Source organism: Sylvia atricapilla, chromosome 5, assembly GCF_009819655.1.
Source record: "Sylvia atricapilla isolate bSylAtr1 chromosome 5, bSylAtr1.pri, whole genome shotgun sequence".
NCBI classification, from domain to species: Eukaryota; Metazoa; Chordata; class Aves; order Passeriformes; family Sylviidae; genus Sylvia; species Sylvia atricapilla.
Window position 1 is genome coordinate 22,806,254 of NC_089144.1, and position 26,106 is coordinate 22,832,359.

The 26,106-nt window shown below is 46.2% G+C and overlaps 1 protein-coding gene across 4 annotated transcripts in view; it reads right to left on the reverse strand.

The window, feature by feature from the left end:
- AHCYL2 (adenosylhomocysteinase like 2) overlaps nt 1–26,106 on the reverse strand; it is a 65,841-nt gene that overhangs the window by 14,464 nt on the left and 25,271 nt on the right. Inside the window, exons 1-6 of one of the 4 annotated variants that reach the window (XM_066318911.1) lie at nt 17,010–18,076; nt 10,054–10,162; nt 4,905–5,048; nt 3,950–4,050; nt 2,710–2,812; nt 583–677 (exon numbers count right to left, since the gene is read on the reverse strand). In XM_066318911.1, coding sequence (XP_066175008.1) covers nt 583–677; nt 2,710–2,812; nt 3,950–4,050; nt 4,905–5,048; nt 10,054–10,162; nt 17,010–17,054 — 597 coding nt within the window. In that variant the 5' untranslated portion in view covers nt 17,055–18,076. Of the gene's footprint in view, nt 1–582; nt 678–2,709; nt 2,813–3,949; nt 4,051–4,904; nt 5,049–5,601; nt 8,412–10,053; nt 10,163–11,887; nt 12,044–17,009; nt 18,077–26,106 lie in introns of those variants that run through there. The other 3 variants (XM_066318910.1, XM_066318909.1, XM_066318912.1) reach the window with 3 other exon arrangements.

Here is a 26,106-nt window from a genome sequence, read left to right on the forward strand (position 1 = left end):
ATTCCTGGTTCTTTTTAAAGGTGACAGCGCCTGGAAGGGATAAAAATCCCACCTCAAACGAGCCAATATTGGCAAACCCCCAAAACTTCAAAATTCCATTCTGATTATTTCTCATCTCCAAATCCTCGGGGAAATGTAATGAAAACAGCACATCTTGACAGCAGAAAATTATTCTGTTCACTCAGTTCCGGGTTCTCTGTTTTCCCTGGAGACAAGGGCAGGATAAAAAGGGAGTTTGGTACCTGAAGTTTGTGTGGTTTTAAGTGTGGAAATCAGGGAAAAATCTGGGCTTTGTCCCCCAAAAAATCACCCCAGCCAAAGCTGAGAATTAAAGGGTGAAAAGGGTGAAAAACTCTTCTCAAAAAATACTGATTTGGAGCCATTTTTTAGCAGTTTAAACTGCAGCAAGATGCTCTGGAGTCCAACTGAACACCCAAAAAAAGACCCAAACCTGCATTAACGCAGCTTGTTTTGGAAGCAGAGAAACAAAACCTGGCTTGGTGAGATCCAGGAGATTTTAGCTGCCCTTCATTCCTCCTCCTCCTCCTCAGGTGGGAACTCTGCAGGTGTATCCCAACTCACCATGTTGGGCTGCCAGCCCTCGACGTTGACGCAGCGGTCAATGCACCACCAGAAATCGTCCTCGGATTCTCCCTTCCAGGCAAACACAGGGAACCCTGGGCAGGGAGGGAGAGGGGGGTTAATGCAGGGGTCAGCTCTTGGACATGGATTTATTAATTAAGGTGTTAATTTATGTGGATGTATTTAATTGTTATGCAGCTTCAACCGGCAAGGCCCATGGGCGATGAGGTGGGTTTGGCTTCTGGGTGTTCCAGAGCTCATCATCAAACCTGTGGCTTCAGCCAGGTGAATTCCCTGACTTTTACTAGGTAAAAATCCTTGGTCTTATCCAGGTGAAATCTCTGGATTTATCCAGGTGAAATCTCTGGATCTATCCAGGTGAAATCTCTGGCCTCATCCAGGTAAAATCCTTGGCATTACCCAGTAAATTCCCTGACTTTGCCAAGGTAAAATCGCTGGACTTATCCAGGTAAAATCTCTGGACTTATCCAGGTGAAATTGCTGGGTTTATCCAGGTGAAATCCCTGGTCTTACCAGGTAAATTCTGATCCCAGGTAAATTCTTCGGTCTTGTCCAGGTAAAATCCTTGGCATTACCCAGTGAATACCCTGACTTTTTGACAAAGTAAAATCCCTAGTTTTACACAGGTAAAATCCCTGGCCTCACTCAGGTAAAACCTCTGAATTTACTCAGGTAAAATCCCTGGATTTACTTAGGTGAAATCCTTGCTCTTGCCCAGGTAAAAACTCTGGTCTTATCCAAGTAAATTCTTTGGTCTTATCCAGGTGAAATCCCTGGACTTACCCACAAAAAATCCTTAGCCTCACCAGGTAAAATCCTTGGCGTTACCCAGTAAATCCCCTGACTTTGCCAAGGTAAGATCCCTGGTCTTACCCAGGTAAAATTCCTAGTTTTATATAGGCAAAATCCCTGGACTTATCCAGGTAAAATCTTTGGACTTATCCAGTGAAATCCCTGGACTTACCCAGGAAAAATCCTTGGCCTTACCCAGGTAAATTCTTTGGTTTTATCCAGGTAAAATAATTTGCCTCATCCAGGTAAAATCTTTGGCCTTATTCAGGTAAAACCCTTTTTCCTCACCCAGGCATAATCCTTGGCTTTTACCCAGGTAAAATGTTTGATTTTATCCAGGTGAAACCCCTGGACTTATCCTGGTAAAATTCCTGGACTTAGCCAGGTAAAAACCCTGGATTTACTCAGGTAAAATCCTTGCTCTTGACCAGGTAAAAACTGTGGACTTATCCAGGTCAAATCCCCAGTTTTACACAGGTAAAATCCCTGGACATATCCAAGTAAAATCATTGGCCTCATCCACGTAAAATCTTTGGTTTTATTCAGGTAAAATTTCTGGTCTTATCCAGGGTAAAACTCCTGAATTTATCCAGGTAAAAACTTTGGACTTACCTAGGCAAAATCCTTGGATTTTACCCAGGAGAAATTGTCTATAAAATCCACGAGGAATTCCCTATAAAATTCAGGAAATTTTCCCTATCAAATCCAGGAGAAATTCCCTATCAAATCCACGAGGAATTCCCCATAAAATGCAGGAGAATTCCCCTATAAAATGCAAGAGGAATTCCCTCTGCATTTTACAGGGAATTCCTCCTGCATTTTATTCCTTATAAATTCCTTAATAAATTCCTTATAAAATGCAGGAGAAATTCCCTATAAAATGCCAAGAGAATTCCCTGTAAAATCCATGAGGGATTCCCTGTAAAATGCAGAGGGAATTTCTCCTGCATTTTATTGGTGAATTCTCCTGCATTTTATAGGGAATTTCTCCTGGATTTTATGGGGAATTCCTCGTGGATTTTATAGGGAAATTGTCCTGCATTTTGTAGAGAATTTCTCCTGCATTCCTCCTGTAAAATCCACGAGGAATTCCCTATAAAATGCAGAGGGAATTCCATATAAGATCCACGAGGGATTCCTTGTAAAATGCAGAGGGAATTGCCTATAAAATCCAGGATAAATTCCCTATAAAATCCGGAATTAAATTCCCTATAAAATCCAGGATAAATTCCACATAAAATCCAGGATAAATTCCCTATAAAATCCAGCAGGAATTCCCTCTGGAACGCCCGGGAAGAGGCGGAATTTCCCTACCGCTCTCGGCCAGGGCAGCGGCCACCTCGTTGAGGGTGGAGTAGATGTTGCAGGCGGCCCAGCGGCACTGAGCGCCCAGCGCCCCCAGCGTCTCCATCAGCACCTGCACAAAAAACATCACAGAAACCAGCTAAAAAACGGGAAACCGAGGGGTTCTTTGAAAGAACACCGGGAAAATCAGCCCTGAGAGTAAAATTGGGGGTTTCGTTTGAAAAAAAACCCACGGGGAAAATCAGCTCAGCGACACAAAAAATTGGGGGGTTGTTTGGAAAAACATGGGGAAAATCAGCTCAGAGAGCAAAATCGAGGGATTTGTTTGGAAAAACACTTGAAAAAACAGCTCGGAAAGAGAAAATTGGGGGGTTGTTTGCAAAAACATCAGGAAAATCAGCTCAGAAACACAGAATTGGGGGTTTTATATGCAAAAAACCTCAAAATCAGCTCAGCAACACAGAATTGAGGGATTTTGTTTGTAAAAACACCGGGAAAATCAGCTCCGAGAGTAAAATTGGGGGTTTTTGTTGGCAGAAACACCGGGAAAATCAGCTCAGAAACAGAAAATTGGGAGTTTTATGTGTAAAAAGATTGGGAAAATCAGCTCAGGAACAGAAAATTGGGAGATTGTTTGGAAAAGCACCAGGAAAATCAGTTTGGAAGGGAAAACTGGGGGTTTTATTTGCAAAAACATTGGGAAAATCAGCTCAGAAACAGAAAATTGGGGGGTTTTATTTCCTGTTTGTAGGAAAGCCCCTGGGAGGTCTCTGAAGTTGGGTTTGAGGTTCTGGTTTCGGGAATCCCTCCTTCTCCCTCTCTGGGGTCAGTTTTCGGACATGAGCAGTGGGAATTCCCTGTTTGGGGTCAGTTTTAGGGGATGAGCAGTGGGAATTCCCTGTTTAGGGTCAGTTTTCGGGGATGAGCAGTGGGAATTCCCTGTTTGGGGTCAGTTTTCGGGGATGAGCAGTGGGAATTCCCTGTTTGGGGTCAGTTTTAGGGGATGAGCAGCGGGAATTCCCTGTTTGGGGTCAGTTTTAGGGGATAAGCAGCCGGAACTCCGTTTGGGGTCAGTTTTAGGGGATAAGCAGTGGGAATTCCCTGTTTGGGGTCAGTTTTAGGGGATGAGCAGCGGGAATTCCCTGTTTGGGATCAGTTTTAGGGGATGAGCAGCGGGAATTCCCTGTTTGGGATCAGTTTTATGGGATAAGCAGTGGGTGTTTGGGGCTGTTTGGGGCCGGGCTCTCACCGCTGTCTGTGCCGTGATGTGGGTGCACCCCACAATCTTGGCCCCGGCCAGAGGCTTCTCCCCCTGAGCTCTCTTCCTCAGAGCCATCAGTGCTGGCATTTCTGCAGGGAAAACAGGAAAAGGAATTTGGGAATGGGATGGGAAGAGCATGGGAGGAACAAACATCCCCTGCCTGGAGACCCCATAAATTCACACAGCTCTAAAACAGCCAAAGCCTCGAGGGCAAACCCCAAATATGTCAAAGATGGCCCCAAATCCCTCTGGATTTTTCCCTATTGTGTTCAAATTTCTGCCTCCAGGTGAGGCTGAAGGAGAATCTGCTTCAGGCTGAAGGATTTGGGATTTGCTGGTCCACCTCTCCAACATCCAACACCTGAACCCTGCCTGGCCTCTTGCTGGGTTGTTTTTTTTGTGTCAAATTTATGGGATGGATTTCATCTTTTCTACTGATTTAACAAAAAGAGTTCAACCATAAAACAGTCCTGTAATAGTTGGTTGGAACTACACAGCACAACCCTGTAACTCCTTTGCCATTCCCCAAAACCACACAGGGCCTTTCTGATCCCTCAAAACCCCACAGGAGCTTTCCCATCCCCCAAAACCCCACAGAATTTTTCCCATGACCCAAAACCCCACAGGAGCTTTCCTATCCCCCAAAACCCCACAGAATCTTCCCCATCCCCCAAAACCCCACAGAATTTTTCCCATGACCCAAAACCCCACAGGAGCTTTCCTATCCCCCAAAACCCCACAGAATCTTTCCCATCTCCAAAAACCCCACAGAATCTTTCCCATCCCCAAAAACTCCACAGAATTCTTCCCATGACCCAAAACCCCACAGGAGCTTTCCCATGACCCAAAACCCCACAGGAGCTTTCCCATCCCAGCAGGAATGGGGTCAGGGAGGCTGCCCCGGGGGGGATTTGGGGTCGGGGGCAGGAAGGAGCCCCCTTACCCTGCTCGGCGATCTCGATCTCGCGGCGCCCAAACTCGGCCTGTTTGATGTTCTTGACGCAGAAGTCGCTGCTGCCCTTGGAGTTCTTCTGCTGCTTGTCCCGGGGCGAGGTCTCATCGTCCGAGCTGTCCGTGTAGGAGGCAGCTGCAGGCAGCACAGCAGTCAGGAAAGGGTTAAAGGGTTCCTAAAACCCCCACGGCCTTCCCACAGGGAAGGGTGTGGTGTCCGTGGGTGTTTTTCCATCCCCAGCTGGGGTCTCTCTTGCTCCTCACTGTGACAGTTTTCCCAGCTGTGTTTTTAGCTGGGATGGGTTTTTAGTTCTTGTCCAGCTCTACTCCAATGCCACAGCAGAGGTGACGGGTTCCCACTGCCCAGTTCCCACACGGGGTCATCTCCATCGCCTTCTCACACCTTTTTTCCCAAAAGTTCTTCCATCTCTCTGCCCCAAAATTCTCCCATCTCTCTTCCCAAACATTCTCTTATCTCTCTTCCCCAAAGTTTTCCCATCTCTCTTCCCAAACGTTCTCTTATCTCTCTTCCCCAAAGTTTTCCCATCTCTCTTCCCAAACGTTCTCTTATCTCTCTTCCCCAAAGTTTTCCCATCTCTTTCCAAACGTTCTCTCGTCTCTCTTCCCCAAAGTTCTCCCACCTCTCTTCCCCAAAGTTCTCCCACCTCTCTTCCCTAAAGTTCTCCCGCCTCTTCCTGAAATTCAGGCCTCCAGAGCTCCAAGACATCCCACAAGATGCCTGTTGAGGTTTACAGCATTTCCAAACCCAGTAGGAATTGTAATTCCAGACCGTATTTCATCCCAAACAGTCACGAGGAGGGAGAGAGTGGATGATTTCCTGTTACTGTGGGATTCCCAATCCTTGGATTGGCTCCATTTTGGTGCTCCTTCACAGTGACAATGAACTGGAGGCTCACGTTGGATGGTTGGAAGAACTCCTCCATCGGGAGGACAACACCAGCCTGGGGTGGATTGTCCAGGGAGCTGCTGGCTCTCCATCCTCAGGGGATTTCAGGAATTGCTTGGAGTCCCATGGGATCAGATCAAGGTTCTGCCTTAGGAGAGGGTGTGGATGTGCTGAATTCATTCAGGGAGCTGTCAATAACTGACTTCCTTCCTTCTCAGTGTCCTCCAAACTTCTGACTATGGAATTAGACCATAGCAGACATGTGGAAGAGCCCTTGGCAGAGTCAGAAATCCCCTTTCCTGTTTGATTCCTAAAATCTCATATACTTAAATAAAATCACACCAATTTCTGATTTGAGCCATGATGGATTAACCACCACTTCTGCTCTGCTGAAGAAATCCTTGTGCCATGTTTTCCTCTGGAATCTGCCCTCACTGAGGGAAATCAAACCTGTTCCATCTTCCAGGACTGGCACCAGCAGTCAGAGCAACGCAGTGAGCTCCAAATCCCAGCTTCTCTTTCCTCTCCAGGTGACCTTTCCAGGACCCAACTGGAGATTCCCAGATTCCTCACAGAATTGTTCTGCTCCAAGTCTTTTCTCTCCAGGTGACTCTTCAGGATCCAACTAGCCATTCCCTCATGGAATTGTTCTGCTCCAAGTCCTTTACCTCCAGTTTATGTGGTGGTTGTAAACTGAACCCGAGGCCTGGAATCCTGTGATTTGTTCCATCCCAGAGGAATTCCGTGGTGGAACGGCTCCATCCGTGATGGCTCCGGTGGAGTTGGCCAATATTTTGCACGGTCGGGAATGATGGACACTGTGATGGATACTCCTCCTTCCACATCCCCACAGGCCTCTGGAACCTACAGGATCTGCTCCAGCCAATGGCCAAAATTCCCAATTTCCACCCCAAATCCGCACCGGGGCAGCAGGAGGGGTGGGAGGTTCTCACACTGCTGACTGAACCAGAACTCCGCGGCATTCCAGCGGCATCCAAGCCTGGAGTGGGGATGGATTCCAACAGCCCCTTCATTTATTTATCCAGAGCAAATCAAACAATCTCCTACCCTGATTTGCTCCAGTGACATTTCCACACCAAAAAAAAACCCTAAAAAAAGACTTAAACTGGCCATGGGGTTGTGTTTCCTGCAAGATCCAACAAGCTCCACATTTTCCCTCGTGGTTGACGGAAAGGGTTTCAAGATTCCAAAGCAAAAGCTCAGCCTGGGCGCCGTGGGTGTGCCAGGCTCTCCTAGGATCACCAGGCTCCTGATCCCAGGGAATTAAGAGGGAATTAGGCGGGAATTTGCATTGCTGGAATTTCTCCTCATCCTCAGCAGGGGATGAGGGTGAGTCCCACCCTGCCAACAATCCCTGAGGGCCGCGGGGCTCCCACTCTGTTCCCAGCCCCAAAGGACCAGGAGCCCGGATTAACCACAAAGGGCACCTTATATAAAACCAAACTCTACATCAGGGGCTGCAGGAGGAAGGATTAATTACTCAGAGGAGGATTAGTTCCTTGAAGAGAGTTAATCTGTGTAGAGGTTACTTTAAAACCAGGGAGTTTTGGTTCTGGCGCCTAAAAGCAATTTTTTGGGGGAACAAAAAAAAATCCTGCGTGGAGTCGCCAGATTTTCATAGGGAGGAGGTTTTTTTACTATTAAATAAATCTAAAATATAGAAGTGCACATGTAACTGTGGTAATTAAATGAATGCTGTTAGTTAATATAACAGCCAACCAAATCTCTAAGAGTCAATTTTGTCTTTGTTTTTCCATAAAATGAAAAACAAGGATTAAAAGGGAAGAATTCCTGCCACTAATTGATGGGACAGTTTCCTACAAATATTATCCTAAGTCGATTAATGAAAACTTCCTCCCTGGGCTTGCCATTCTATGAGTATGGAAAATTGAAACAAAAATTGGATTCTTTTGTTATGTGTTTGTGTCTCTGTCCAGAAAGGTTGAGGATTCCACATCCCTGGAATGTTCCAGGCTGGAGAAGGCTTGGAGCACCCTGAGACAGTGGGAGGTGTCCCTGCCCATGGCAGGGCTGGCACTGGGTGGACTTTGAGGTCCCTTCCTACCCAAACCTTTCCAAGATTCCATGATTTCCATTATCAATGTGTTACTTGCAGATTATTGGGCTCCACCACCCAAGTGGGTCCTTCCCAGCTCAGGATATTCCACAATCCCATGGTTTCCAAGAGAACAACGTAAGAGCAGCAGCGGCAGGTCTCAGGTGACCTCCATCCATGTCCTGCCCCAGCAAAGCCCAGGCCAGAGCCCAATCTCAGCCAAGTCTGGCTTTGCTGATATTTGAGCTGACAGTGCCTAAATTGGCATCACTACGGGCAGAAACTGGGCAGCCTGACCCCGTTACAGGCCCCAGATAAAGACAAACCTGGTTCATTCCCTGTAAAACCTTCCAGAAAACATGAAACAGCACCAGGATGAATTCAGCAGTCTTGAATTCCAGATATTCCTGTCCTAATGCCACCCTCAGAACGTGCCAGCGGTGAGTAACACACAATGCTGAGCACTTGGGTCATCCAGGCTGGGCTGACCTGAAAACATCCATCCCTCCATCCATCCATCCATCCATCCATCCATCCATCCATCCATCCATCCATCCATCTATCATCCATCCACCCATCCACCCATCCATCCATCCATCATCTATCCATCCATCCCGCTGCCCTCGTGGGAACCGAAGTTCCCCATCAGGAATGCCAGTCTTGTCTCTTTCATTAGCAGGAAATAGAACACTTCCACGAGATAATTAACTGCAACTCCGATGTTAATTGCAAGGAGAGGAGGAGAATTCCCCAAAGTTCTCCAAGTCCCTCCAGCTGTGGCTCGGGAGCGAACACGGTAACATCATCCAGGCTAAGCAGACCCAGAGCTTGCAAAAATAATCCCAAAATATTCCCAGGTGCTCAGGGATCGGATGGAGTTGTGGATTCCAAACAGAGCCCAGGCTGATGTGCCTCTGGAGAGAACGTGCCATGAGCATTCCTGAATTTCTCCCTCTTCCATGGGAACGGAGTCAGTGCCAGCAGGATGGGTCACCCACGTTGTCCCCAACCTTTGAGGAGTTCCTCCCAACCTCTGGAAGAGACTTTGGAGGTTCCTCCAAGCCTGCGTGCGACAGAGCAGCAAGGCAGGAGCTGGGAAAGGAGACAAGGAACTTGTGGGAGTCGGCTTTCCCACAAAAACCGGGTTGAAGCCGTGGGACTGTTGTGTGCAGGATCAGACAAGAACCTCCAGCAGCTGCATCTCCTGGAGATGAGCACCAGGAGCTGAGTGACCAGGCAAACACGGCTTCTCCACCTCTGCTCTTCCAAACCTGAGGAATGCCAAGAGCTCCTCACAGCCCAGTCCTGTCCCAGCTTGTCTCCGACATCCTCGGCATTGTGGGAATGAGTGGAGAAACACCAAGAAGGGTTCCCTTCTTGGGAGGAGTTCTGGCCACCAGCCAGGTCTGTGCCCAGCCACCAGCCATGAACCATCAGGAGGAGCTGCAGCTGGAGTTTCCTGAGGTTTTCCACGCTGGGAATCAGAGCTTAGAACAACTCAGGCTGGGCTGGATGAGCTTGGAGCAACCCGGACTCATGGTAGGTGTCCTTGACCATGACCAGGAGTTGGAATGAAATGAGCTCTAAGGTTCCTGAAACCACCCAGATTCTCCTCAAATACACTGTGAGCTGCCAAGTATCCCAAAAATCCAGTGAGATTCCAGCAGGAGAAACCCCTTCCAAGAGCCCTTCGAAGTTCTCAAAGACTCCAACCTCATGTGCCACAAATCCACAGTGGGATCCCTGTGGATTTGTTCAGGAACAGGAGGGAAGATGATGCTCAAACAAGAATAAAATGTGGAAAAACTGTTTTCCTGAGCCCCGGGAGGACAGGAGGGAAGGGAAGGGAAGGGAAGGGAAGGGAAGGGAAGGGAAGGGAAGGGAAGGGAAGGGAAGGGAAGGGAAGGGAAGGGAAGGGAAGGGAAGGGAAGGGAAGGGAAGGGAAGGGAAGGGAAGGGAAGGGAAGGGAAGGGAAGGGAAGGGAAGGGAAGGGAAGGGAAGCAGCAGCTGCACACCGGGGTTATAAGGAGAGAGCAGAAGAGCAAGAATAATATAATTTTCCATCCAGCTATACAAGAGGAGGAGGAAAGAAGCAAAGCCCTGTTTCCACACCTTCCCCTGGGCCCAGGGCAGATGAGGGGGGGGCCCTGCACACACCTGAGCTGTAGCTGTCTGTCGAGGACTGCGAGATGGAGCGCGACAGCGACCGGCGGCCAATCTTGGTCGGGCGCTTGTTGAACTCCTGCTTTTGGTCAGCAAACTGGATCTGTGGAAAGAAATCAGGCATTTTTTTGTAAAAACACCCCACCAGATCAATACCAAGAACCCAAAGCCTTGAGCAGACACCGGCACCATCTCAGGCACAGCCTGGAGCACAATTCCTGTTATTTAATGAGGACTGGATATGGTGAATTGCCCATTTTGTTTAATTTCAGTCCTGCCAGCCAAGACTGGAGATGTCACTCCAGGCTGTTGAATTTTAGGAGCACAGACGCTTGGAGAACACAAGTTTTTAGGAGTGCACAAAGGAACGACACCGGATCTGGAACACCCATGAGAAGGGAAAACCCACACCAAACTCAGGTTACAGCCAGGGATTAATGCCCTGATCCCGGCTGGCGGGATGGGGGCTTTGCACACACACCAGGGTTTGTGTTCCTCCTCTAAGAAGCTGCTGGCCTGAAAGAACTTCTTTTTGTCCTTTTTATTCCCTTAATTAAGAACAAATCCCTCCTCGGCTGAGCAGCTCCATCAAAGGAGGAGTTGATTGGTGAGAAGCGATGCTGGAGACATGAGGGGATTCTAACAAAGGGAGAATAATTTGGGTTAAATTCACTTTTTTCTCTCCCACATCACCTCTTCAAGGGCATCGAACACAGCTTTTCACTCAATGCAATGATCTTGGTAATTCAGAGCCCTCTGAGCCCTCACACATCCAAAACCAAGTGAATGACAAAGCAAAAGAAGTCCTGGGTCAGGCAGAATTAAGAGTCAGAGTTTAAATAAACCCTTGAAGGTTTAAAGCCCTTAAACACTGCCACAAACTGGGTTCAGCTGTAGCTGAGACAGCCTGGGAGGTGGAAGGAAGCACCAGGAAAGGGAAATTCGGGAAGGGGCCAGGTCAAGGCTCGGATCTGCTTTTGGCTCACGTTGGTCAATGTCCTTTGCCTTTAATCCTTTAGGGAACGGACAGAGCAGGAAAGAACAGAATTTCAGAGTCCCGGAATGGCTTGGGTTGGAAGGGATCTTAAAGATCATCCAGTTCCATCCCCTGCCACGGGACACCTTCCCCTATCCCAGGGTGCTCCAATCCCAGCCAAACCCACAACAGCCGCATTCCGGCAGGGCTCGGAAGGTGGGAATGTTCCAGACAAGGATGGAAAGAGAGGTCTGGCACCAGGCTGAGCTCGGTCATCTCCCACCAAAACACCGCTGAAGGCAACAGCTCCAAGGAGAACCTGTGGAACCCTGGAGAGCTGCAGCTCCTTGGATTCAGGAGCCCAAGCTGCTCCGAGAGCTGCTGCTTTCAACTTCCAGCAGGGACAAACGATTCCTGCGGGAAAACCTCACCTTGTGCAGGGGCACAAGGGGTTAACGAGTGCTGAGTGCAGGTGAGGTTTCACCTTTACATCTCAAATGAGCCAAATGCTCCATCCGACCAGGGGTTTCCATCACAAAGTGCCACACTGAGCTACTTCTCCCTGCCCAAAAAGGTCTCCTCATCCAAAGTTTTCCTGGAAAACCTCACTCTGCCGACCCCACCAACTCCTCCAGGCAGGAAAACAGCCCTGGAGCAACGTTTGCCTGGACACTTCATCACTCCCAAGAGAAAATGAAGAGAATCTCTCCGGAGATCAGGATTTTCTCCAACCGAGGAATAAGCAACGGGGTGGAAACAGCAAGGAAAGGAGGAAGAAGAGAGAGGGGAGAGAAACAAACATGGGTTTTGAGCAGGAAAAGCCACAGTTATGGTCTCAAACAGTGCCCTCACCTGGGCCTTCATCCCTGACTCCCCGTTGATGTTGTACTTCTTCTTGTTGGGCATGGTGGCCCGGGCAGCTGCAGGAGCAGGGAATGCCCAATTTATACCCGCCAGCCCCAGCCCCATCCCGCTGATCCTGCCCGCTCCGGTTTCACCCAGGGCGGGAGGCACCCAGGGAACCAGCTGGATTTTCAGACTCTCGGGCTTGTTTTTCCCTTTCCTTTTTTTTTTTTTTTTGTTGCTGTTTTGTTGGGTTTTTTTGGCAGACTTAATGAGGCGTCCCGACAAACAATTCCCGCCTGTGTTTTTGGGGTTTTTGTGTGTGTGGAATTACAGCGTGCCCTGACCTCGGGAGGCTCCGCGGCAGTTTTTGAACGTGGCCCGGCCGGGGTGTGCATAAAAATGCCTTGTTTATGTAACCAGAACATTTCCCTGCTCGCTATAATTAACTCGCTAATTAGGCTCCTTTAACTCGGGTCCTCCCCTCCCTGCTCTCTCTTTCCCCCCCCCAATGTCAGATGATGGCGCTGACGGAGCCTCGTTAGAAGGAAATTAACTAATGAGCAACTAAAACAACGGGGGCGTTTGTTGGAGGGCAAAGTGGTTTTTAATTGTTATTATTTTAATTATCCAGGCCCTCGCTGCGTCCCCCACGGCAACCAGGGCAGAGTTTGTCCTTGGAAGGGTCCAGACTCTGACATTCATCCCCGTGTTGTTCCGATCCTTTTGAGAATTTATGGGACCATGGGATGGTTTGGGTTGGAAGGGACCTTAAATCCTATTCCAGTTCCACCCCACACCTCCCATTTATCCCAGGTTGCTCCAGCCTTGGACATTTCCAGGGATGGAGCAGCCACAGCTTCTCTGGGCAGGAGGTTGAGGGGTTTTTATGGGAATTACCTCAGGTAATAGATTACCAGGGATAAAACTCCTTGGATAACACCACCAGCTGCTAAATGAGAATTAAAATGATTGTCCTGTATGGGGTCTGCTCATTCCATAGTCTTTCGGGTGGGAAGATACGACCCAAGGAAGGAAACAATGGGAAAAACGAGGGTGGTGAGGCACTGGGAGAGGTTGATGGGGCTTTGAGGTCTCCTCCAACCCACCCTATCCTGTGATTCCATCCTGTGATTCCAAGGAAAAGGGATTTGGGAAGCAGCAGGGCATCATCCATCGTCCTCAGCACCATTTCTGACTGAATATGGAATAAAAAGCTCCCCCAGCCCTGATTCTTCCTGTCCACCTGATTTACACTGGATTTACACCAGATTTACACCAGCTTTATCCCAGATCGGATCCAATCCTGCTCCTCAACAGTTGTCCCGAGGATGGAAAACGCTGCCAGGGAGAAATTCCTTCCCAAATGTTCCTCCCCATGGCATTTTCCATCTCCTGGATTTCAAGGAATCCACTAAAACAGCAAAAAAATTCCTGAGCTGTATGAAAGCAACTCCTGGAGGAATGGATGGGGAAGAAAAAAAAAAAAAGGTCAGAATTCCTGAGTTGTACAATAAGCAAAAACCATGAAAACCAGAAATATTAATTATTTCCAACGTAGAAATATCTCAGGGAACAAGAATCTGGGATCAGCATTGTTTTTGTCAGTTGGGTTTTTCAAGTACATTTTTAATTTTCCACATTATCCATGAACCTTCTCCTGCAAAATCTTAAGGGAGACACGACTTCAGCTCAGTGTAAATCAACTAAAAGCATTTAATGGGGACAAAAAACTCATTTTATGGCAACACCAAAGCAGGTTTTCACATCAAGACAGTTAAATCCAAAGGCTTTTCCTGAGAAAAAAAATCCCCTTTTTTCCTCGGTGAAGGATGAGTCCGACACACTGAAATTAAGAATTAATATTTGACAAAAATGCTGAAATTAAAAGATTTTGCTTCATCTCCACCCCAGAGCTCAGGAAGTCTGTAATTTCTGTGTCAATCTGGGTCAGTCAAATAAAACCAGAGAGAATGATGCTCAGCCCCAGGAAATTGTTCTGTTCTGAGTGTCTTTAATTGATTATTTGCCACAGGTATTGATTTTTTTTAGGGAACAAAGGGAGAAAACAGGAGTTTTCTGTGGGATTAAGCAGCACAAGCTCTCCCAACCCACCTGCAAAGAACTTGGGAATTTCAGTTTCTGCATGGAGATCATCATTGTATGATGAATTATGATGGTTTTATGATGATTTGGCAAAGAAAGGCTGGGAATGAGGAGTCACCCACCTGGGCCAAAGAGTTTTCCCAAGGGAAAAGCATTTTTTCCAGCTCTGTTGGTCACAATCCCACAAAAAAAGCAGGGAAAAAAAATTGGTATTTCCACATGGCCTCAGTGAACAGGTCACAGTGTCCTGTTCCACCAACAGAGCCAGCCTTGCCCAGTCTAAACTCCTACGTGAAATAAATAAAAATAAAATCCTTGTGATACATCTAAGAGATTTGTTAAAAAAAACAACCCAAAAAACAGTTTAAATCAGTTCTGCCTCGAGTACAGACAAACCCATCCGTAAAATCGTCTTTGCTCAAAAAACAGGCTGCACATAGTGAACAATACAGAAAAAGAAAACAACACAACGTATACCTCCAGAAATTCTGAAGTAAAAACCCTGTGTAAGCATCACTTTTTGTTGAATGTCACTGCTGCTCTATATAGCTATATATTGTTTCTATATACATACATAATATTGGCAGAGTTTGCACAGTTATATAATATATATAATATATCTAGTATATATACACATACATAATGAGTATAATATATAATAATATATAATAATATATTAATATATGTCTATATAATAGTATATAATGATATATACATATACATACATATATATGTGTGTGTGTACATATATATATTCAATGTATATATATACTCAATATATATATATTCAATATATATATTTGTAGAGTTAAAATTCAAAAACTAGCAAAAACTTCTCTCAGTTTTACCATCTCTCTTCAAAACAACAGGAAGTTTTGTTATTTCATATTATCCATTCCTTATGCTTGTGGGCATTTTGTTTGTCAAATAAACAGGTTTTATCCACTTCTCTCCGAAAAAGTTCCCTGCTGAGGGTGTTCTGGTGGGATTTTAGGGAAAATTCCTGCATGGAAAAGCTGCCCAGGGAGGTCTGGAGTCCCCATCCCTGCTGAGGATTTCAAAGGCACGTGGATGTGGCACTTGGGGACACGGGGCAGTGGTGGCTTTGGCAGTGCTGGGAATGTTTGGACTCCACAGACTCAGAGAGATTTTCCAACCTCACGGATTCCGTGATTCCATCAGAATCCCAAAATATGGGAGAACTCACTTTTCCAGCTGCTTTCCCAAGAAGCAATCCAAAGGAATAATAATAATAATAATAATAATAATAATAATAATAATAATAATAATTATTATTATTATTATAATAATTTTCATTTTCATCTTCATTTTCATTCACCAATACTAGAATTTCCCAATATTTGGTTAATAATAAGAGGTTAAAACCTGGGACTCAGCGAGAACATTTAAGACCTGAAAGACCCTTTGAAATAATGACCTTAAGGATAATGAGCAATTTAGAGCTCGGGCTAATTATTTCTTGCAATGTGGCTGCTCCCCTCCCACGCTGACCCGAGGAGCCACATAAAATGCAAATGAGGCGAGTTAAAATCCTGATTAAAAACGTGGCTGCAGGACATGACCTGGAGCCCTTTGGAGGTGGGTTTGATGCCACAGCAGCTTCAAACCCCACCATGAAATCATAAAAAAGGGAATTACTGAAGCTGAGCGAATAAAAAGGTCTGTTTAAATGAAGTTTTTTGTCACTTGACCCTGATCTCAAAAGTACCAAATGCACAAGGGAATAAAAAAATACAGAACCCACAGGGAGAGGTTTATTTTTTAATGAAAACTCCACGATTTTACAAAGAAAAATCCACATCTGAGACAATAAATGAACTTGTGAAGGATGCAAAGTTTGCCACTGATAACCATAAAATGCAAAATTCATTCCTGATTGTTGATAAAAATACGTTAAAATCTGGGGGAAGGCCGAAAGGATTGTGTCACACAAAAAATGAGTGAGAGGCAGAATAAACTGGAATTTTACAATAAAATCCATGAAATTAAGAAAGGGATAGCAGGGAACATAAAGCTGGATATAAAGGGGAATAATGACGTCTGAATCCACTGTACGGACAATATTTGTAAATAAAATAAAATAAAATTCCTTTGCAGGAGCACCAGAATTAAAACTTTTTATTGCATTGATCCAAGTACTTTTAGAAGAACTGCCAGGAAGGACAAGCTCAAATCCAGAAATTGGAGATGTGAGCAGAAATACAGGAAGAAACAACAAATTTTGATCCATTTTTGGCCCTGGGGGACACACAGAGCCAATCCCAGACATGGAATTCTGCCTCCAAGCCCTGCCCGGTTTTTGGAGCTGCATCATTTTATTTTCAGCTGCTTTGGGAATTCTTTCCACTGGAGAAGAAGGGGAAAGTGGATTTTAATATTTGGGATCCATTCTAAAGTCTTTTAACCACTCAAATGAGGAGAGTTTGTTGTCCTGGAGGGTGTTAGAAAGTTTTAGAGGTTTTATTCTGACAGCAAGATGTAAATTGATGGTAAAAAATTAAGATGAAAAGATGGATCTGGGATGAAATTCCAAATCTCCTAGAACACATTGTGCTCAGGAATCTTTGTAATTTCTGTGTCAGTCTGGGTGAGTCAAATAAAACCAGAGAGAATGATGCTCAGCCCCAGGAAATTGTTCTGAGTGCCTTTAACTGATTCTCGGCCACAGACATTCATTTTTTTAGGGAACAAAGGGAGAAAACAGGAGTTTTCTGTGGGATTAAGCAACACAAGCTCTCCAAACCCACCTGCAAAGAACTTGGGAATTTCATCTTCTGCATGGAGTGAGTAAAATCCATCCCACTCTTCCTCCCCACCAGTCCCAAATCCCAGTAAAAACTGGATGTTGATACAATGGGTTTGGGGTGAGCAGGCGGGGATCATCCCTGGACACTCGGCCATAATTAACGAGGCAATTCCTGCCTGTGATGCCCGTTAATCCCCCACCTTAACGAGGTTCTCGGCAGGAATTCAGCTGGGTAAAGGGAGCAGCTCAATAACTCACCATCCACTGCGGCAGCTGGAAGGCGCCAGCGCCGCCGTCCCACATCTCCACGCTCACATCTGGGAATGCACTGGGATGAACTGGGATGAACTGGGATGCACCAGCCCCACAGCTCACACGGCCCTCAGGGACAGATGTCCTGGCAGAGAGGTCCCTCAGGATCTCAGGGCAGCAGCGATGGGTTCCTCATTCCTGCACCAAACCTCAAACCCGGGAAGGGCTGGGATCCAGCCCGTTTTCACAGCCCTGATTCCTCACCGACCTCAGCTCCGCTCGGTGTTTGAGTCAGGAATAACCTGGCTGTGCCGTGCAGGATGCGTCCATCCATCAGCTGCTGACGGTCCCAGCCCGGCATCCCCAAAATCCTGATGTCCCCAAAATCCTGATGTCCCCAAATCCGGCAGCGACGTCCCACAGGTGACGTTGGGATTTAGACCTGGAGGCTCCCAGCACCGAGGGTTTCACCTGGCACCATCAAAACTCCTTCAGCATCAACCCAAAGAGAGCAGGGATGCCTCAAATCCTGACCGAAGCCCAGCTGCAGCTCGATCCAGTTCAGAATGAGCTCCACATTCCACTGTGAATGCTTTTAAAGGATCCATCCAGTCTGGAATGAGCTCCACATTCTGAGGGGAATGCTTTTAAAGGATGTATCCAGTTCAGAATGAACTCCACATTCCAAGGGGAATGCTCTTAAAGGATGGATCCAGTCCGGAATGAATTCCACATTCCAAGGTGAGCACTTTATGGCAATCCCAGGGAAGAGCAGTGTCAGAGCCGCTAGAAGGGCTGCAGCTCCCTCTGCTGAGCAGAGAGGACAAGAAGGAACACTTGCAAAGGGATCTCCTGCACAATTCCACATCCAGACACCCAGACCAGGATACAAACACAATCTCACCTCTCTGCAGCCTTGCGTTGAGGTGTCATCTTCACTGAAATGAACCCAAAATTCCGAATTTCCGCGAGCTTTCTGAGCCCTCTTTGCATTGTCATCAGTGCCAGGATGAGGGGGGGGCTGGCAGCACTCCCCCTTCTTCTCCTTCCTTAGAATTCCCGGGAATTTCTGGAAGTTTGCTACATTTGGGGTGGTGCTTTCCCACATTTGGGGTGGTGCTTTCCCACTGTTGGCAGTTCCTCCTTTCAGACGGGAAGAAGTTTCAAACTCCTGCCTTGAGACCATCCCATTCCATCTCCAAGTTTAATTTGTGCCAGGAAAAAGAGGTGTGGGATTTGCAGAGCAGGGATATTCCCAGGCAGCCAAGGGATTCCCAGAGCTCTCGCTGTCCTTACACTCTGGCATTCTTTCCTCCATGGATAATGAAAAAATGTGGATGATGATATTTAAGCTCCTTCGAAGTTTTAGATGAGATGAAGCTTTAGATCAGAATTGAGGAAATCGGGGTTTTCCTCCCTCCTTACGTGATGTTCCCCAACTTTTAACTCCTTGTGGATGGTGATTTCCAATACCCCTGACTCAAACTAAGGTTCATTATTAGAATATTTTATTGTAATAATTTTAATACTATTTAAAAAATCAGGAAATACCAGCAGTGACCTGCTTGGAAAAGCTGCTCCAAGTCCCAGCTCCAGGAAAAGGGAGAACAATTAGGAAAAGCTTTTAAACCCTACTTTGATTAATAAACCACTTAGGGATGAGTTTCAGAGCAAAGAACAATTCAAAAACCTCAGTAAATAATAAAATTTCCAGCACCCAGAGGTTGAACGGCATTAAAGCCCCGAGAGGAGAACAAGGATTAGGAATTATTGCCCGAATCCTCAAAAACACAGGGATTTGCCATCCCTGCTGAAAAGCTGGGCCCGATTTCGTGAGGAGGACGGATGCAATGGGATGAATTCCAGCCCAGAGGCTGCAGGAGCCCCACGCAGGCACGAGGGGGAGCGAGAGCCCGCGGAAAAATCCCAAAGTTTTCATGGATGGAGGAAAACAGGCAAAAAAAAACCCAGAGAGGGCTTTGAGGAGCATTTGTAGGGATTTCTTTCAGCTGCAAAGGCCAGCGTGGCTGCTGGGGAATGAAGGATTGGGAAGGGATTCAGGGTGTTATAAATGCATATTATAAAGTTGGCTTTTTGCAAGTATTAAAATGAATACTGTAGGTATAATTGTGCTGCATTATGTTTTATTCATAGAGTTTAAAAAGATGATAAATGCATATTTTCTAATTGTGTTAACAGTAAAAAGACTAGGTTTATTCCCTTTGTAACATATAAACTGACCAAATCAGAAGGTGTGGAGGCTCAGTTTGCATTTCTGCATAAAGACTGCTGATTTTCTGTTTCTTACTCAAATGAAGATAACCAAACACCCCAGAAGAAGAAGAAATGATGAGACCCGTGTCACTAGGTGAAGAGGAGCCACCTACAGATGGATCTACCAGATAAAATTATTGGAGAGATTTAAAACAGATCAAATTCAAAGAGAATGTTGGAATGATGCATTAGGATCTACTGAATATGTAGCACAGCCATCCTTAAATCACAGAATTTTGAAGGAGTGAGTGTGCTTTCTGGTGAGGCACCCCAGCAGGAACTTTGCTTTTCTGTCTCCTAAATTGCCTATTTTTATTTTTTTAATTAAACTTACTAATTTTTCTAAGAGAGTGAAACTTGTTTTTCACAAGAGGAATCCACGGGATGGAAGGTCAGGGGGGTTGTTTGTCCGTTTGGTGTCTCCAAGCTGCACATCCCCACCAAGGGCTCCAGCTCACCTGGGAACTCTCCAGCTCTCCCCTTCCCTTGGAATTCCAGAAAATTCCACACTTGTGAGGCCCCACCTCAAATCCCGGGGCTCTCACAAGACCTGGAGGGGCTGGAGTGTGTCCAGGGCTGGAGCACCAGGAGAAAGGTCTGGAAGAACTTCGGAGACAGCCATGGAATTGTATCCTTGGGACAAGAATCAGAGAGGGAAGTTTGGGAGTTTTCCTCAGGCTTTGATGTGTGGTGGGAAGAGGAGGAGGAGAACTAAAAAATGAAATTCAACTATAAATCAAGACTTTTGTGTTAAGTGTCTCTGGCTAAGGAGGAGGAGATTGTGGCCAGAAATGGTGAATTCCATGTTCAGGAAAAAAAAAAATGGACACACAGAGATCACAGAGTGTGGCTGAGCAGCCTGGTCTGGTGGGAGGTGGGATTTCTGCTGGAAGGTGGGATTTCTGCTGGAATCCCACAGAATCCTGGAATAGTTTGGGTGGGAACGGACCTTAAAGTCCACCCAATACCACCCCTGCCATGGCAAGGCAGGCTCTGGAAGCTGGAAGGTGTCACCAGGAGCTGGAATGGGATGACTCCAAACCATTCCACAACTCTGCAGTGCTCATCCCGGGGAACCTCTCCAAAACGCCAAAGCTGATGAGGAAACCCTGCCCTGCTCCAACACCAACTCAGATTTGGGTGTTTGAGATGGAAAAGCCCCCCTGGGATCCCGTGCTTGGAGCTTTCATGGACAGCTCCCATTAATTCCCAATTCCCGTTTCCAGGTGTCACTGCTGGAATTCAAACCTCATCCTGAGCACCTTGGTGACATTGGTGACTGTCCCCACAGCCAGAGGGAGTGGAGGGGGTGGCTCCAGCTCCCAGCATTCCTGAGTCATCCCAGGGCTGGCAGCAGGGGAGGGAAAATGGAATTAATGAGCAGAGCTTTAATCAGTGGAGCTTGGTGTAATGAGGAACTGGAGCAGGGAATGACAGCCCAGCACTCCCCGAGCTGCCTCTTTCCCATGGGAATGGAGTGAAGGGGTCCTGAAGGGTGTTAGAAATGCAGATTATAAAGTTGGCTTTTTACAAATATTAGAACAAATATGTGTAATTGTGCCGTGTTTAATTAGTAGAGTTTAGAAAAGTGACGAGAGGATTTTCTGATTGTGACACAGTTTAAATAGTAAAAAAACCTAAGTTTTTTTCTTCTTTGTAACATCTAAACTGACCAAGGCAAAAGGTGTGGGAGAAGAGTCATCGCCTTGTAACCCTGCATAAAAAAACCTGCTAATTTCTGGTTTTTTATCAAAATGAAAACAACCAAAAACCTCAGGAGAAAGATTTATAGAACCCGCGTTAGCAGACAGAGTGCAGCCACCCACAAATAAATCTATCAGATAAAATGATTAGGAATACTTGAAACAGGTAATATCTATTGAATATGTGAAACAGCAACCCTTAAAACACAGTAAATTGAAAGAGAAGGGTGTGCTTTCTGGTGAGGCTGGAACTTTTTGCCTTTCTGTCTCTTAATTGCCTATTTTTAATTTTCATTAAACTTATATAAATATTTCTAAGAAAGTGGAACTCGTTTTTCACAAGGGGAAGGGAAAACCCTTCAAATCCCAGATTAAGGATTGGGGATGCAAATCCAGTTTTTCCCTGGGGTTTGTCACCATTCAGGAACACCGGAGCAGAGGAGATCCAAGGGGAGGAACACAACTGCTGGAATAGGGAGAAGAAAGAAACCCTTTCTCCCATTAACATTGCTCATTAATTTGCATAAAGCCAGGTTTAATTCCAGTGCCTGGTGGATAAAAAAAATAATTCCACCCAGAATTCCAAGGGTTTATTTCCAGTTTATTCCAAGGGTTCACCTCTGGTTTATTCCAAGGGATCGACCAGGAGTTCTCAGAGCACTTTTTCCAGGCAAATCCTGGAAAAATTCCTCACAAATTTTACTCCAGCTCCTTCTCCAACCCTTCAAGGAGTTCTCTGAGACTTCCAGGGATGTTCCCAGCTGATGGATGTGAGGTTTTTGCTTTCTCGGGATCAAAGCCCCAAACTGGAACAATCCCAACCCTTTTTATCCTCAGAGAGTCCCCACCCCATCATCTGCCGGCTTATTTTGGGCTATCAAACCCCAAATTTCTAAAGTTTTAACCCCCTGACAAGAGGTCCATGACCCCAGAGTGTTCCAACGTTTCCCTGGACATTCCAGGGATCCAGGGATTCTCTGAGAATTCCAGCCCAGGCAGGAATTCCCAGTTCCCAAGATCCCATCCAGCCCTGCCCTGTGGCAGTGGGAAGCCATTCCCTGTGTTCTGTCCCTGCAGGCCTGATACTGGTACTGCTCTGAAATTTACCCACTGTTCGAAAGTTTATTATTGTATTTTAAATTGATTTAAACCAGGATTGGATCCTTCCCATTCCTTGTGACTTAAAACAAATCCCTGTTTTTAAGGTCCCAATCACTTGGTGCTTGCAGAAATGACAAATAATTCAAATTATTTCCCATTTCCCGTGCTGAAGCAAAGCTCAAACCTAAGCTGAGCTGTTGGGTTTTTTTTTTTACACTGGGAATGTCTTTTTGCCATTAAGGACAAAATATTCCAGCATGAGGAATCAGCCTTGGGAATGACAAATGGAATTTTACAGATCCTCACAACTTTACCCTGCACCAGGAGGAAAAGGATGGAGCGGGGATAAAAACATGAAATACAAACTCGGTTTTTAACATGGAATTCCTGAAGGGGGGGAATAAAACAAAGCACCAAGAGGGAGGGGAGGAATTACTGTGTTTTCCCCAGGTTAATTCCTGAGCGGAATGGAGTCTGACAAGCACAATTAAGAGCCATTAATTTGGGCATTTTAATCACTCAGCGTCCAGGGGCTGTGCCAGTCCCCGGGGCTGGGAGAGCCTGAAATGTTCCTGGGAGAGCCATGGAAAAGCATGAATTCCCCTGAGACAAACCTACACAGGCCCAGGAGTGCCCAGAAATGTGAGGGCTGAATTAAAGCCTTCAGAAAAACTAAAATATATAAATCCCCCCAGAACACGAGGCAGGAATGCAAGTTTAGTTGGAAATAAACGGAGGATTTTTAGGCGCCTTAGAAAACAAAGGAGTGAATCAGAAGGCCTAAAGTCTAGTTTAAAGTTCAAGTAACATTTTGCAAAAATTGGTTAAATTCTAGTTGTAACACAAATAATGCAGCCTTGCTAGAAATTCCTAGATATTTATATTTATATTCCTGTTGTGAATGTTCATTTTCCTGAGTATCTCCCCTCTCCAAGGGATTCCCAAAGTCAGGAATGCTCCATTTGGTTTCCTCATCTTGTTATCCCAAATGCTGGCACTGAGCTCTGGTGATGCCCAAATCCACCCAAAACTGAGTTTCCTTGGCTGTCTCAAACCAGGATTTTAGGGAAAAGTGAATTATTGGAATATTCAGATTTATTTTAAAATAGCTGGGTTGCTCTGGAAGATGAATCTGCCCCAGCTTTCACCCAAATTTGGGGTGATTTTCCATTCTAATCCAAAAATCCCAGAATGGTTTTGGTTGGAAGGGACCAAAGCTAATCCCATTCTACCCCTGCCATGAGAAGGGAAATTCCCCCTTATCCCAGGGTGCTCCAAACCCATTCCAGCCCAGCCTTGGGCACTTCCAGGGATGGAAAATCCACAACCTCTCTCCTGTTTGAGACAGCTGGATTGCTCTGGGAAAGGAACATTTCCTTCAATTTATAGGGATTTATAGGGATTTTCCATCTTGTTCCCTTTCCCACCTGCGGCAGCAAAGTCTGGGATTTATTCCCATTCCGACCTCCTCTCCTGCTGAGGTGGGAAAACAAGGAGCAACCCAAATTTATTTCAACCAAACCCAAGCAGGGATGAACTGAAACCCGAGGAATTTATCTGTTTTCTGAGGGAGAAAATTGGTGTAACAGCTTTGCTGCTGTTGGAGGGTACAAGAAGCAGAGGCAGCTTCGGTAAAACTGAGTTTAAAGGAGAGTTTCAGCTCTAAAATCACAGAAATTCAGTGTGCAAACAGCAGCTGCTGCCCAAATAGAAAAATTGAGGAGAAATTCACAATTCTTCCCTCTAGAAGCAGCTCCTCAGCACTGGGAGAATGTTCCTGGCACGTTCCAGGTGGGATCAGGCTGGAAATGCTGATGGAAATTGTTTTTATGGAATCACAGCCATAAATTGGCAAATTTTGCCAGTTGCTGTGGAATCACAGCCGTAACTTTGTTTAAATGCTGATGGAAATAGTTTTTATGGAATCCCAGCCAGGAATTTGGGTAGGAAAGGACCTCGGAGGGATCCAGCTCCAGCCCTCAACCACGCACAGGGACAATTTTCACCATCCCACATTTATTTTAACCAAACCCAATCAGGGATGAACTGAAACCCAAGGAATTAATCCTTGGAATTATCCAGGAGGGCTCTGGGAAGCTCCAAGGGATTAATAAACCCAGCCTGATAAACCCAAAAGGAATGAGAGGAGCAGGTGAATCAATTAAGGGTGTTTTTTTGGGTTTTTTTTTAATGTGTATTAAAAGATCAAGGAGGACGTTCAAAATCCGTGTGAGAGCCTTAAAATGAGACTAATGAGGGATTACTAACGAGCCTCCCTCTGGAAGCTGTGACAGCTCCAAAGGAAAAGCTGCTGCTGTTCCCTCCCACGCCAGGGAATGGGATCCACGGGGGTGACACGTGACATTGGCTGGCTTGTGGATCCAGGTTTCCAAAAAAGGCACTGAATGATCAGAATTATTTATTATTTGAATTTTTGCGTTATATTCAGGCAGGATCTGTTGCCAGCTCTGCTGAGCGGCCGGAGCAGGAGTTTGAGGGATAAATAATAACGACTCTGCACTCCCCAGAGTTTCCAGCAGGACTTGGTGTCCTTTTGCAGCTTTCCCGGATCCCGTGGTCCCACTGCAATCTGGTATCCTCCCATCTGCTCCGCTCACCCATCCCCCTCGGAGCGCTAATACACAATAATTAGGGGGAAAAAACTGCTCTGAAAACCAAGCAGGTGCTCCACGATCAGCTCTTCATAAAAAAATCACTGCTCAAAGCTAAATTCAGCTTTTTTTTTTTTTTCCCCACTGCAGCACACTGAACTTACCAAGATTTCCTTGGATTTATGGAAAAGGTGCTAAAAGCTACATTTAGGGGGGTTTTTTGGGATGCAAACAGCCAAAAGTGCTGATGCCACCACCTCACACCACTCCAGGGGAAGTTCCCAGCTCCTCCAGTTTGCCCAGCTAAGAATTTTGGGGCGTTCCCAGCCTGATTTAGTCAAAATCATCTCAAATAATTCTTTAAATTTTAGTTTTAAATTAACTAAAAATCATTTTTTGCTGACTAGGCTGGTCCTGAAGGCCTCAGCAGGGGCAGAAGAAATCTGGAGATCCCTGAGGAGTTTTGGGAGACAACTCCAGCCCCCGCTGGGGATGAGCAGGGTTTATAAAAAGCAAGGATTGGGAACAGCACACAGGAACGGGGGGGGGGGGGGGGGGGGGGTAATTAACATGCATTAATTAACACAGCATTAGTCACATTCTGCTGGAGAAGGGGCTGGAATACCTTGGAAAAATCCAAGGCAGCTGCTGTTTCATCTGGGAATCCTCTGGGTTCTTGTCTTTAAAAATAAAAGGGTTTGATGGGTTGCCCAAAGCTGCATTATTTGCAGGATTTTACGAGTCAGGGACTCGTCATCCATGGAATAAATGAGTGATTCAGGATCAGCGGAATAATTCAAAGGATCTGCTTGGGATTAACGGGGATGGGCAGGATCATTGGGTGGACTGGGTGGGAAGAGACCTCAAAGATCACCCAGTGTCACCCCAGCCATGGCAGGGACACCTCCCGCTGTCCCAGGCTGCTCCAATCCTTCCTTGGACATACCAGGGACCCAGCGATTCTCTGGGAATTCCAGTCCAGCCAGGAATTCCTTCCCAAAATCTCCCCTTTCCCAGGAATTCCCTGTGTCCTGTCCCTGCAGGCTTGTCCCCAGTCCCTCTGCAGCTCTCCTGGAGCCCCTTTAGGCCCTGGAATGTTCTGGAAGCTCTTTCTGGATCCTTCCCTTCTCCAGGGGAACATTCCCAGCTCTCCCAGCCTGGCTCCCTGGGAATTGAGGGGGGTCTCCTCTGGGCTCTCTCCAGCAGCTCCAAGTACCTCTCCCAGGGCTCCTCTCCATCCATCCCTCCTGGATTTGTGGCTGGAATTTTGCCCAGCCCAGGTGCAGGATTTACCCCCCTGGCCTTGTGCATCCTCAAGATGTTTGCACAGACTCCTCTCCCCAGCTGAGTGCATTTTTATTCCAATGTTTAAGGCACTTTTAGAGGTTTCCTTTTCTGATGTTTACAGCATTT